The sequence below is a fragment of the Ovis aries genome, chromosome 20, assembly GCF_016772045.2.
Source record: "Ovis aries strain OAR_USU_Benz2616 breed Rambouillet chromosome 20, ARS-UI_Ramb_v3.0, whole genome shotgun sequence".
NCBI classification, from domain to species: domain Eukaryota; kingdom Metazoa; phylum Chordata; class Mammalia; order Artiodactyla; family Bovidae; genus Ovis; species Ovis aries.
The window spans coordinates 8971253-8985847 of record NC_056073.1 but is presented as its reverse complement, the minus strand read 5'-3'; the positions used below and the strand labels follow the sequence as shown (position 1 = coordinate 8985847).

Sequence of the window (14595 nt, the reverse complement as noted above, 5' to 3'; positions counted from 1 at the left end):
CAATCCTGACTAAATGAATGAACTTCCCATGTTTCTATCTTATCTCTCCAACTGGACTCTAAACATAGTAAGAACAGGGACTATTTCTTCTCCATATGTGTGATGATGAACACTTGTCCTGTTCTGCACGTCCATCCTATCCCTTCCTCCCTATTTCCAGGAAAGGGAAATGCCGCGGGGCCTTCTGTCAGCTGGTGTGCCTACCATCAGGGAGTCATTTCCATCCAATCTAGGTACCACCACCCCAAGTTCTGGACTATTCACCATCCCACCAAGAGGTAAACCTATAGCAATGTTACTGCTGCTCAACCTTTTTGTCATAATTAGTACCTCTTAGGAGCCTGTTTAGATGTTTTTTTACCTAACTGCCCATTCTCCATGAAATTTAATACCACAGATATACTGTATATCATATGTATGAAAGCCTATTCCTTTTATCCAATGCAAGGTTAAGAAAGACTGAATAATTTTTTTAAGTTAAAAGATTTGGTTTTATTTCCAGTATTCTGGGAGGTGAATCATAGAGGATCCTGCTGTGATTTATGTCGGAGAGTGTTTTGCCTATGTTCTCCTCTAGGAGTTTTATAGTTTCTGGTCTTATGTTTAGATCTTTAATCCATTTTGAGTTTATTTTTGTGAATGCTGTTAGAAAGTGTTCTAGTTTCATACTTTTACAAGTGGTTGACCAGTTTTCCCACCACCATTTGTTAAAGAGGTTGTCTTTAATCCATTGTATATTCTTGCCTCCTTTGTCGAAGATAAGGTGTCCATAGGTGTGTGGATTTATCTCTGGGCTTTCTATTTTGTTCCATTGACCTATATTTCTGTCTTTGTGCCAGTACCGTACTGTCTTGATGACTGTGGCTTTGTAGTAGAGCCTGAAGTCAGGCAGGTTGATTCTTCCAGTTCCATTCTTCTTTCTCAAGATTGCTTTGGCTACTCGAGGTTTTTTGTATTTCCATACAAATTGTGAAATTATTTGTTCTAGTTCTGTGAAAAATACCACTGGTAGCTTGATAGGGATTGCATTGAATCTGCAGATTGCGAACTGCCTTATGACTCAGCAATCCCACTGCTGGGCATACACACCAAGGAAACCAGAATTGAAAGAGACATGTGTACCCCAATGTTCATCACAGCACTGTTTATAATAGCCAGGACATGGAAGCAACCTAGATGTCCATCAGCAGATGAATGGATAAGAAAGCTGTGGTACATATACACAATGGAGTATTACTCAGCCATTAAAAAGAATACATTTGAATCAGTTCTAATGAGGTGGATGAAACTGCAGCCGATTATACAGAGTGAAGTAAGCCAGAAAGAAAAACACCAATACAGTATACTAATGCATATATATGGAATTTAGAAAGATGGTAATGATAACCCTGTACGCGAGACAGCAAGAGACACAGATGTATAGAACAGACTTTTGGACTCTGTGGGAGAGGGAAAGGGTGGGATGATTTGGGAGAATGGCATTGAAACATGTATACTATCATGTAAGAAACGAATCGCCAGTCTAGGTTAGATATAGGATACAGGATGCTTGGGGCTGGTGTACTAGGTTGACCCAGAGAGATGATACGGGGAGGGTGGTGGGAGGGGGGTTCAGGATTGGGAACTCATGTACACCCGTGGCAGATTCATGTCAGTCTATGGCGAAACTAATACAGTATTGTAAAGCAAAAATAAATAAATAAATAAAATAAAAAATAAAGAGCAAAAAAAAAAAAAAAGATTTGGGACTTCCCTGGTGGTCCAATGGTTAAGGTCCCCCACACTACCAGGGCAGGGGGCATGGGCTCAGCCCCTGGCTGGGGAAGAGCCTGCATGCCATGTGGACAAATAAATAAATAAATAAAGTTTTTAAGTTAAAGCTTTAAAGCTATTAATATTGAACTTAATTTTGTATTTACTGAGTAACTTTTAATGTAATTTATTTCTTATATAAATTATAATGTATAAAATCATGTACGCATTTTAGCAATGTATATAAATACATAAGTGATATAATCAAATTTTTAGTTATTCAAAATTTTTTTAATAAACAAAAATGTTAAATTAACTTCTTAAAATTATTTTTCATTAACCTTTTCAGTTCAGTTCAGTCACTCAGTCGTGTCCGACTCTTTGCAACCCCGTGATCTGAAGCCCACCAGGCTCCTCTGTCCTTGGGGTTCTCCAGACAAGAATACTGGAGTGGGTTGCCATTTCCTTCTCCAGGGGATCTTCCCAACCCAGGGATCGAACCCAGGTCTCCCGCATTGCAGGCAGACGCTAACCTCTGAGCCACCAGGGAAGCCAACTTTCACTTAATATGAGAAAATAACTTTTAGCTTAACTTTGTTGTTATTTGAATCATTAAGTTGTGTTCAACTCTTTGCTTAACTAGGTCCTAGATATGCATTCAGATGGCATCAATATTTTCTCAACACAATTAAATTACTGACTTGTTGAACAATTTGTGGAATTACACAATAAAATATAAACTATTTTTATTTAATTCTCAAAGTTCAACTTACAAAAGTACTAAGCATTAATGGGAATTCCCTGGCAGTCCAATGGTTAAGACTCTGCACTTCCATTGCAGGGGGCACATGTTCAGTTCCTGGACAGGGAACTAAGATCTTGCACACCACATGGCACGGCAAAAAAAAACACAAATACCCTAAGGATTAAATATAAACAACACTGATGAGGCAGCTAATGGCAGCCAAGAAGTATATACAAGCCACCCCTCACCATCTGACTTTGAGATCAAGGACTTTCAAGACTCAAAGTCCTCTAATCACAGCCATCTATTTGCCATAGTTTATAGCCCTAATCTTCCATGAACGCAATATCAACACTGCTCATATGATACCCAAGAACACTCAATAAGAGAAATTAAATACTAAGGAATAAAATTTTGTGAAATAGAGTTAAGCACTGTTATAGCTAAGATTTTTTTCATCCCTACTCCTCACCAAAAAAACAATTTTCAATGTCCCGAACAGGCACACATCAAGACAGAAAGCTCAGTGGTTGTTCAGAGCTGCAAAATGGGGACTGGCAGCTAGTGGGTACAGAGTTTCTTTTAGAGATGACAAAAATATTCTCAAAATAGATTGCAGTGATGATCACACAACCCTATGACTACACTTTAAAACACTGAGTTGTATATTCTAAATGGGTGAATGGTACGGTATGTGAATTATATATCCATAAATATTGCGTATGTGCTCAGTCATTTTTGACTCTTTTCAACTCTATGGACTACCATACTGCAGGCCCTTCCGTCCATGGAATGTTCCCAGCAAGAATATTGCAGTGAGTTGCTATTTCCTTCTCCAAGGTATCTTCCCAACTGAGGGACCAAACGTGTGTCTCCTGCATCTCTTGCACTGCAGGCAGATTTTTTGCCATTGAGCCACTGGGGAAGCCCATCAATAAATATATATCTGTTTAAAAGAGAAGAGTTAATTTTTACCTACTGAGGGTGACAGCATCCCAGTTGAAAATGCATGACCTAGGCTGCTGGAGGGAGAGTGTTTCACAGCCATGCTCCTATTGGATTTATTTGGAACTAAAAGAACAATCGACTACACAGACTCAACTACACAGACTGAACATATTAAAATATGATCTAGAACCAAAAAACCAAAATCAAATATAATTACCAACTATTAACATATATAATTATAAATAATCATAGGTGACAAATAAATAGTAAATAGTGTACATAAATGACTAAAATTCTCCAGTGAGATGGTGGGAAGAGGATAGCCTACCCTGAAGAGAGATAAAGAAAGCTTTGGCTCACAGCCCTTAACCTGAGAGAAATAATTAAAGAGGCAAATGACACTCTTTTCCCCATCAACAACTCACCTCCTCCCAGAAGCTGCTCCAGTCTGATTTTAAGAGACAGTGCTGCCCCACCCCAAGCCACCGTGTCCTCAATGACCTACAAAGTTTCCAACAACATCGCCTCCAGTACCAAGGGATAGATAAGAGTGTTAGCCAGAGGCCCCAACATCCAGGCTATAGTGTTCTCAAAGAAAAAGCTGATAGATACAGCCGATCCCTGGAGCAGCACTGTCCAAAAGAACTTTCTGTGATGATGGACATCTTCTAGGGTCCATCAGTCAGTTCAGTCGCTCAGTTGTGTCCGACTCTTTGTGACGCCATCTAGGGTCCATAGATTACTTGTAATGTGACCGGCGCAAATGAGGAACTGCATTGTTAACTTTATTTAATTTTTATTTTAATTTAAATAACCACATCTCTCTCTCTATTTGCTACCATATTGGACAGAGAGTTCTCAGCTCAGTTCAGTAGTTCAGTCGCTCAGTCGTGTCCGACTCTTTACGACCCCATGAATCACAGCACGCCAGGCCTCCCTGTCCATCACCAACTCCCGAAGCTCTTAGAGCAATGTTATCCAATAGAAATGTAACATAAGCCACATAAATAATTTAAAATTTTCTAGTAGCTACATTAAAAAAGGTTTTCTTTCAAAAAGTAAAATTAATTTTATTATTACACTTTAAACCAACATACTCCAAATATTATTATTTAACATGCAACCAATATGAAAATAATTATCAAGGTATTCTGCGTGTTTTTTTGTACTATATCTTCGAAATCCCACATGTATGTTACACTTGTGGGGTTTGGATCAGCAGGACTTCCCTGGTGGTCCAGTGGTTAAGACTCCGTGTTTCCAATGCAGGGTTTGATCCCTGGTTGGAGAACTAAGATGCCACATGCTGTACGCACGGCAAAACAAAACTTCACCCAATTTGGATCAGCCCATATTTCAAGTGCCCATTAGTGGCTAGTGGCTGCCATATTGACCAGGACAACTCCAGACAATCTTTGAGCCCTTCCTATAACACAGAGTTCTTCCTTCTCCTTTCTTCCAAAATCCAAGGGGAAGACTCAAAGTCACAAGGACTCCTTGTGTTCCTTGGCCTTTCACACAGTCATATGGCACACCTGGGTATGGTTGGCTGGGCGTTTTCCCTCTGTCTCATCGAAAATGTCCCTAAAATCCACCGAGTAGATTAATTCAGCTTCATAAATAAATGGGGGCTTCAGGGAGGGTTAGCCATTCACATCTTAGTGTGGATTACAGAACCCTGCCACATGAGGAAGACAGGGCTCTACACCCTCATCTAGCATGAGGATGAAACTCTCCAAATGTATTTTTAATAAAGATTTCTGAAAGGAATCATAACAAAACAAAACTCCAAAGTCTTCATAGTAACACTTGGAAGAAATAACCGAACAAAATAATAACTGGTTTAGCAAAGAACTTTCAAAAAGAGTGGGTAGCCAACCAGTGAGTGGCAGAAGCCATCTTTACCCTGTCACTGCTCCTTCAGCTCTCTCATCATGGGAGTGCAGAGAGGCTAAGTCCTTTCAACACCAAGGCAGAGCAGAGCAAGAGGCAATGGAGCTTGGTGACCCAGGAATAAAAGGTAGGCTCCCCCAAGGAAGGTGAGTCTAAGTCTCATTAAGAGGCAAATACAACCTCCAGAGACGATAAGGCAGCAAGAGGACAAGCTACCACACATCTAAACCCAGAGCTGGCAGCAAAGGGGAGCCGAGGGGGAGCAAAGAGAACCGAAGGAACCAGCAGCAGAGAACTAATAATCCAAACACTGGCCTATGACTAAGGTCCTCCAAGTTCAGTATATTAACTCATTTGAGCCTGATAACAACCTGTGAGTAAGAAATGATTTAATTCAAGTTCACAAATGAAGAAACTCAGAGAGGTGAAGGGATTTTCCTAAGACTTATAAAGGAAAGAAATGAGTCAATTACTTTTTCATTCTGAATAAATGTGTATGTGTGTTTAATAACAATGACTCTAATGAATGAAAAAGTATGACAAGAACACACTGTAACCTCTCTGCTTGGGAAGAACATATTTATATATAAATTGACTCAGTTCAGTTCAGTTCAGTCACTCAGTCGTGTCCGACTCTTTGCAACTCCATGAATTGCAGCACGCCAGGCCTCCCTGTCCATTACCAACTTCTGGAGTTCACTCAAACTCATGTCCATCAAGTCAGCGACTCAAAGATCTGAAAATTCTGACGTTTCCAATAGTTGAATTTACCCTCTGGAAAGCTTATAACAGTGGTCAGCAATGCCCACTAGGAAGGAAAAAAAAAAGTATATGCTGTTTGGGCTCTGTCCTTGAGGATTCTGTTTTAGTGAGGTCTGGGAAGAGGCCCAGCCCCTGTATTTTACTGTCTCACAGGCAGTTCTGTTGGACCCTAAAGGCTGACAAGCAGTAAGAGAGAGCTGCCCCAGGAGCACTGAGACCTGAGGAAGGCTGTGATATGGGAAGCCAACAAAATACCGTAACAGAGTCTTGAAAAGAGCCTTCCATCCCCAGAGCTGCAGGCAGTGATGGACCACCCACCCAGGTTGGGCCTCGCAGGATACCTGGCTCTCGGGACTGGCTGTCATCACACACGTGCAAGTCCAGGCGCGAGATGAGTAGATGGTAGGAGGACTCCTTCACGTCAAATTTCTCAAAGTACTGGCTGAGACGGCTGCTGCTGCTGCTGCCGCTGCCCTGGCTGCCACTGAAGGCCTGGGCCCAGGACTGCTGGGCGCTGGGGGCAGGTGGGGTGATCTATGTGCAACAGAGAAAAACAAGAAGTCCAGACCCGGACAGCTTCCTTGCTGGCCTTCTTTAAGCTTTAGTTCAGCCTGAAGAAAACCACAATTTGATAAGATGTCCCTTCCCTCTCATAATCATTGTTTTTAATCATGTATACTTAATTATACACTGAATAGTAATATCTCCTAAGTTTTCATTTTTATAGCCTTGAAGAATTTTACACTTGTTTCTTTATATGGTGGAACTTCATTTGCTTTTCTGTGTGATAATGATAACAACTACACGTGGTATTACATTCATATAAATAAACACACATCTTTTTACTTCTAGCCCATTAAGTCTTTCCTAAGGTACAGTGATGCCCCTCATAATGGTACACCTGGTAGCTCACATAGGTCTGTCCCATCTAAACAACCCAAAGAATCCAAAGAAGCCAAATTATAATTAATCTAGTAACTGTCAGAGTCCTCTTTTCTAAGCTTCCCTCCCACCCAGAACTTATCTGACTGACGCTACCACGCCTCCTCCAGGAAGTCTTCCCGAAGTGCCCTCGTTCCGCCCAGGACCCCTCTTCGTTGTGCTCTCATGGCACAGTGTCTACCTCTGCTACAGCACCTATCGCACCATATGGTAATAACTTGCTTATGGTCCATATTTGAAGGCAGCAAGAGTCCCAGGGTCAGGAACAGGAGGCCTTCCAGTGGCCAGCACTGTACACCTGACACACTAGAGGCACCAAGTGAACAGAATAACTGGATAAAGGCACAGGCAGAGCCTCTGCACACACAGAAGCGAATGACACACTCTCCCAAATAAGCGGAACAAGAGCTAGGCTCCGCCTACGCCGGTGTAAACCAGGTCTCCTGCCACCTCCCCACCACCACCAAGGGCCTCCACTTCACCTCTAACCTGTACAGGTTCAGGGGCCAGGCTCTTTCTCTGCTGGGCGGCCTTCTCCATGGCCTCACTCAGCGACTCGGCATATTTCATCATAGCCTTGAGCTGCGAGTCCGTTAGCACCCAGAGCAGGTCATCCAACAGGAACATCAGCTTGGAGGCTATCACATTGCAATCTTTGGTCTGGAGGGGTCACAGAGAACACAGGCTTCCACATCTGGTACCACCCCAACTCCTTAAAGTGAGTACTGCCCAACCAGTTTCAGAGATGGCTTTTCAATCCTCAATACAAGAAAACATCAAGTACTTTGGAGAGTTAATTTCTTACCAAACTACAAAAGTTTTCTCTGATTAACAAAAAGCAGTAATAATCAACTGCCTAGGTCCCCATATACAGGTAGAAATTGCTATTTCCAAAATTAAAATGATGGAAATAGACATGTTCCCTCAATAGTAGCTTCAGTGCAACACTGAACTGCAGGTCCTCCCCTTTCAAATGTCGTTTCAGGGGCCAATAACACACAAAAAGGAAGAAACACCAACTCCAGCGCTGTCTGGGAGAACGGAAAATGGACATTTTCGCGAGGACAGAGAGCACACTCACTCTTCTCTTGAGGGCTATCTGGATCCTGCCTTGGTTGGTAATCAGCCTCAATGGAGTGCTGACTGTGTCCTGACCACCGCTGTCTGTAGCATCTGCCTCAATTCGAAGTGTTTGCCAAGTTATTTCCTTAAATGTTAAAACCTAGAAGGAAAAAAAGTAAAATCCCTTAACATTGTGGATGAAATTAATCAAGAGGCAGGAAGTCCAAGGGGAAAAGACTAGCAAGGCAGAGACTCCCACCATTCTTAGCTGGGATCCTACTCACAGAAGGCAGTGGATCACAAATTCTTAACTGAGGAAAAGTAACATGAGACAGAAGGGATTCTTGGGTTCCCAAGAATGGGGAAGCCTTTGACCCAAGACAGGAGTATAGTCATTGGGGATTTGCTATATGACACAGGGAGCTCAAACTGTGACCACCTAGAAGGGTGGGATGGAGTGGAAGGTAGGAGGGAGGCACAAGGAGGGGACATGTGTATACCTTAGGCTGATTCACGTTGATGTATGGCAGAAACCAACACAATATTGTAGAACAATTATTCCCCAATTAAAATACATAATTTTTTTTTAATGAATCCTTTGAACCCTCCCATTCTCCCTCCTTGCAATGGCAGGGCTGTCACCTCTCCTCGGTGTGGGTCAGTGATGCGGGTGAAGCGGAGGTCACTCTGCTGCCAATTGGGGTTGACACTATAGCCCTGGAGCTGCCACAATTCGAAAGAAGCATGGAAGGCCTTGGAGTGAATCTTGATGGTGATGGAGTTGACGATGATGAACATCCCCTCCACCACCTTCTCAGCAAAGCCGTACTCACTACGACAAACAAGGCAGATCAATATTCAGGATCATGTGAGATTTTGGCATCAGCATACTCTTTTTTCTTTTTCAGTTGCACCATGCCTTGCAGGATCCTAGTTTCCTAACAAAGGGTTTGAACCCAGGCCTAGGCAGTTAAAAAGCTGAGTCCTAACCACTGGACCACCAGGGAATTCCCTATACATACTCTCTATAATAGAAGACTTAAGATAAGACTTTCAATAATGCCCGTCTTTAGATGCTAGACCTGTGGATGCTTTTTTTAAAGTTCTCTCCTCCCACTTCTGCTTTATATTTTTTAAATTTCTAAAATGTTTATGATGATACAGTACCCTTTCTGATGAGCTTTTTCTTTTTTAAGAATGGAATAAAAGAAAGAGTTGACCTGGAAACAATGTCCTTCTGGTTAGAAAGAATAAGTTGAAAAAAATATTTTCCAAGTCCACAAACTACCTGAATAAATATTTGACTATTGCCTCTGAGGAGAGATATTATCACTACAGAAAGGAAACAGTCAGTTTCAGTAACGTCTTCAAAGACAGAACATGTTCTGTGAAAGTGGTGAAAGAGGAAAGCACAGCCAGGTGAGCATGAGGTTTACCCTGTGAAACCGAGTCAAGCACAGACCCGCCTCTGCCTGTCCAGCCCACCCCAGAGAGCACAGCCGTACGTCACAGAGAGGCCCAAAACAGCAGGGGGAGAACTGAAGGCCATCCTTAAAGTCCTTCTAGACATGGAAAACACAGACACTCTTGACATGCAGGTAACAGTTTTCATTATAACAGATAAAAAGGTCTGGGAATTATAAACTGAATACACACACATACATATACATATCTCTGCAATTTATATCACAAAGGGCTAATATCTCTAACGGATAAAGAGTTTCACAAAACTGAAAACAAAGAGACCAACAGCCCAATAAAAATGGGACAAAGTAGGAACAGTTCACAGGAAGATGAATGCAAATAGATATTAAACAGAAAAAGATGTTCCACCTTACTCATACATCAAAACTGCACTGAGAGTCATTTGATTCAGGACAAAAATGACAGTGAAGTAGGGAAAATTCAGTAATGGTGCATGGTCAGTTTGAGGCTACCCATAAAAAGAAAAAATAATGTTGACCTTCATCTTGCATCAAATGAACAAAAAACCAGTTTCAAGATTGATTGTAGATCTAAATGTGAAAGGTCAAATACTAAAGCTAGAAGAAAACATAGGAGAATATCTTCGTGCCTTGAGACAGGAAAAGATTCCTTAAATAAAACACAAAAAGCACTAACCATAAAGGGAAATAAAGACATATAGGACCACAGTAGAATTAATAATGTCTGATCAATAAAAAAATAACATTAGGAGTGATAGCAAACTCCTAGTAGGAGAAGATATGTGTAATACATGTATGTAACCAAGGACTTGTTTCCAGAATATAAAAAGAACTTCTATAAATTAAAGAGAAAAATATAGGGATTTCCCTGGTGGTCCAGTGGTTAAGAATCTGCCTTCCAATGCAAGGGATGTGGGTTTGATCCCTGGTCAGGGAAGTAAGATTCCCACATGCCCTGGGGCATCTGTGGAGCCCACACACCAGAAATAGAGAGAAGCTGTGCGCCACAATGAAAGATCCCATGTACTGAAGACATTGCCAAAAATAAATAAATATTTTTTAAAAAATAAAATAAAATAAAGAGAAAAATATAAATAACCCCCAAAATAAATGGGAAAAAACATCAATGCTTTATGAAAAAGGATATTTGAAAGTCTAATAACTCATCAAAAAATGCAAACTAAAAACAAAATCTGGCACAACTATTAGGTAGTTAGAATAAAAAGAGAACAATACTAAGTGCTAACAGATGGAACGCTTATGTACTGCTGGGGCAAAACTGGGGTAAGTTCTTTGGAAAACTGCTCAGCAGTATGAGCTAAAACAGAACATATGCACAGCCTACAACCCTGCAACTCTACTGTGGACATGTACAAATCAGAAATGTGTACATATGTTCACCAAGAAGCATGTATAAGAATGTTGATAGCATTAACTATTCTCTTTTCTTTAGTTAAAAATTAAATTTTTAACTTACGTATAGAATAGATAATTCTTTGCAGGATACACATACAAGGTTTTGACAAATGCATACAGTCATGTATTAACTACCACACTCATGACAAAGGACAGTCCCATGTAGCAACAGTAGGCTAAATAGCCAGAAAGTAAAAACAAATGAAATGTCCATCTCCAACAGAATAGGTAATTGTGGCATGTAATGGAATATCATATAGTAATGAGGATTAATGAAAAATAACCACATGGATGACTTTTAAAAACATCATGCTGAGCTAAAAGTATGTAGATACAAATGACAACATATTATATTATTACATTTATATAAATTTAAAAATAGGGAAACTAATGTGTGAACTTCCAGATGTTCAAGCTGGTTTTAGAAAAGGCAGAGGAACCAGAGATCAAATTGCCAACATCTGCTGGATCATCGAAAAAGCAAGAGAGTTCCAGAAAAACATCTATCTCTCCACTTTATTGACTGTACTAAAGCCTTTGACTGTGTGGATCACAACAAACTGGAAAATTCTTAGATAGATGGGAATACTAGACCACCTTACCTGCCTCCTGAGAAACCTGTATGCAGGTCAAGAAGCAACAGTTAGAAGCAGACATAGAACAACAGACTGGTTCAAAACTGGGAAAGGAGTACCTCAAGGCTATATATTCTCACCCTGCTTATTTAACTTCTATGCAGAGTACATCATGCAAAATGCCAGACTAGATGAAGCACAAGCTGGAATCAAGACTGCCAGGAGAAATATCAAAAACTTCAGATATGCAGATGATACCACCTTTATGGCAGAAAGTGAAAAAGAACTTCAGAGCCTCTTGATGAAGATGAAAGAAGATAGTGAAAAAGCTGGCTTAAAAGTCAACATTCAAAAAACTAAGATTATGGCATCTGGTTTTGTCACTTCAAGGCAAAGAGATGGGGAGAAAATGGAAACAGTGAGAGACTTTATTTTCTTGGACTCCAAAATCCCTGCAGACGGTGGGTACAACCATAAAATTAAAAGACACTTGCTCCTTGGGAAAAAAGCTATGACAAACCTAGACAGAGTATTAAAAAGCAGAGACATCACTTTGCCAACAAAGGTCTGTTTAGTCAAAGCTGTGGTTTTCCCAATAGTCATATACAGATGTAAGACTTGGACCATAAAGAAAGCTGAGCGCCAAAGAACAGATGCTTTCCAACTGTGGTGTTGGAGAAGACTCTTGAGAGTCCCTTGGACTGCAAGGAGATCAAAAAAGTCAATCCTAAAGGAAATCAATCCTGAATATTCATTGGAGGGACTGATTCTGAAGCTGAAGCTCCAATACTTTGGCCACCTCATTGGAAAATTGGAAAAGACCCTGATGCTGGGAAAGATTGAGGACAGGAGGAGAAGGGGACGACAGAGGATGAGATGGTTGGACGGCATTACCAACTCAATGGACATGAGTTTGAGCAAACTCCAGGAGATAGTGAAGGACAGGAAAGCCTGGCATGCTGCAGTCCATGGGGTCAAAAAGAGTCGGACACGACTGAGTGACTGAACAATAACAACAAAGGTTTCCAGAAAACAAGAACTCAAAACATTGCTGGCAGTAACACAAAACTATAAAATCCTTACAAAGGGATATTTAGCAATGTCTATCAAATGCATTTTCCCTTTGACCTAGCTGTCCCTCTCCCAGGAGTATATTCCAAAATATGCTAGCAAAAAAAAGTGGAAACAAATAAAATGTCTATCAACTGATGAATGGATAAGTAAAATGTGGTATATCCATACAAGAGAATGTTGTTCAGCCATAAAAGGAATGAAGTACTCGTATACACTACAACATAGCTGACCCTTGAAAACATTATGCTAAGAGAAAGACACCCATCTCAAATGACCACATAATGTGCTATTCCATCTATATAAAATGATCAGAATAAATACAGAAAGCACATGTATGGTGGCCTAAGGCTAAAAACAGTATGAAAAGGCAAAAAGATAGAACACTGGAAGATGAACTCCCCAGGTCGGTGGGTGTCCAATATGCTACTGGAGATCAGTGGAGAAATAACTCCAGAAAGAATGAAGAGACGGAGCCAAAGCAAAAACAACACTCAGCTGTGGACGTGACTGGTGATAGAAGGAAGGTCTGATGCTGTAAACAGCAATACTGCATAGGAACCTGGAATGTTTAGGTTTATGAATCAAGGCAAATTGGAAGCGGTCAAACAGGAGTTGGTAAGAGTGAAAATGGACATTTTAGGAATCAGCGAACTAAAATGGACTGGAATGGGTGAATTTAACTCAGATGACCATGATATCTACTACCGTGGGCAGGAATCCCTCAGAGGAAATGGAGTAGCCATCACGGTCAACAAGAGTCCAAAATGCAGTACTTGGATGCAATCTCAAAAATGACAGAATGATCTCTGTTCGTTTCCAAGGCAAACCAGTATTACGGTAATCCAAGGCTATGCCCCAACCAGGAACACTGGAGAAGCTGAAGTTAAACGGTTCTATGAAGACTTACAAGACCTTTTAGAACTAACACCCAAAAAAGATGTCCCTTTCATTAGAGGGGACTGGAATGCAAAAGTAGGAAGTCAAGAAACACCTGGAGTAACACGCAAATTTGGCCTTGGAGTATAGAATGAAGCAGGCCAAAGGATAATAGAGTTTTGCCAAGAGAATGCACTGGTCATAGCAAATGCCCTCTTCCAACAACACAAGAGAAGACTCTACACACGGACATTACCAGATGGCCAACACTGAAATCAGACTGATTATTTTCTTTGCAGCCAAAGATGGAGAAGCTCTATACAGTTAGCAAAAACAAGACTGGAAGCTGACTGTGGCTCAGATCATGAACTCCTTATTGCCAAATTCAGACTGAAATTGAAGAAAGTAGGGAAAACCACTAGACCATTCAAGTATGACCTAAATCAAATCCAGAACTATTATACAGTGGAAGTGAGAAATAGATTGAAGGGACTAGATCTGATAGACAGAGTGCTTGATGAACTATGGACGGAGGTTTGTGACATTGTACAGGAGACAAGGATCAAGACCATCCCCATAGAAAAGAAATACAAAAAAGCAAAATGGCTGTCTGGGGAGGCCTTACAAATAGCTGTGAAAAAAAGAGAAGCAAAAAGCAAAGATATAAGCATCTGAATGCAGAGTTCCAAAGAATAACAAGGAGAGGTAAGAAAGCCTTCCTCAGTGATCAATGCAAAGAAATAGAGGAAAACAATAGAATGAGAAAGACCAGAGGTCTCTTCAAGAAAATTAGTGATACCAAGGGAACATTTCAGGCAAAGATGGGCACAATAAAAGACAGAAACAGTATGGACCTAACAGAAGCAGAAGATATTAAGAAGAGGTGGCAAGAATACACAGAAGAACTGTACAAAAAAGATCTTAATGGCACAGATAATCATGATGGTGTGACCATTCCCCTAGAGCCAGACATCCTGGAGTGTGAAGTCAAGTGGGCCTTAGGAAGCATCACTACAAACAAAGCTAGTGGAAGTGATGAAATTCCAGCTGAGCTATTTCAAATCCTAAAAGGTGATACTGTGAAAGTGCTGCACTCAATATGCCA

The 14595-nt window shown here is 40.8% G+C and overlaps 1 protein-coding gene across 3 annotated transcripts in view; it reads right to left on the bottom strand.

Moving 5' to 3' along the window:
- Nucleotides 1-14595, bottom strand: part of BLTP3A (bridge-like lipid transfer protein family member 3A) — a 72968-nt gene that overhangs the window by 26168 nt on the left and 32205 nt on the right. For all 3 annotated transcript variants that reach the window (XM_042237558.2, XM_027959114.3, XM_042237559.1), the window contains 4 exons: nt 8747-8936; nt 8124-8264; nt 7532-7702; nt 6442-6634 (listed from right to left, as the gene is read on the bottom strand). In XM_042237558.2, coding sequence (XP_042093492.1) covers nt 6442-6634; nt 7532-7702; nt 8124-8264; nt 8747-8936 — 695 coding nt within the window. The remainder of the gene's footprint in view (nt 1-6441; nt 6635-7531; nt 7703-8123; nt 8265-8746; nt 8937-14595) is intronic.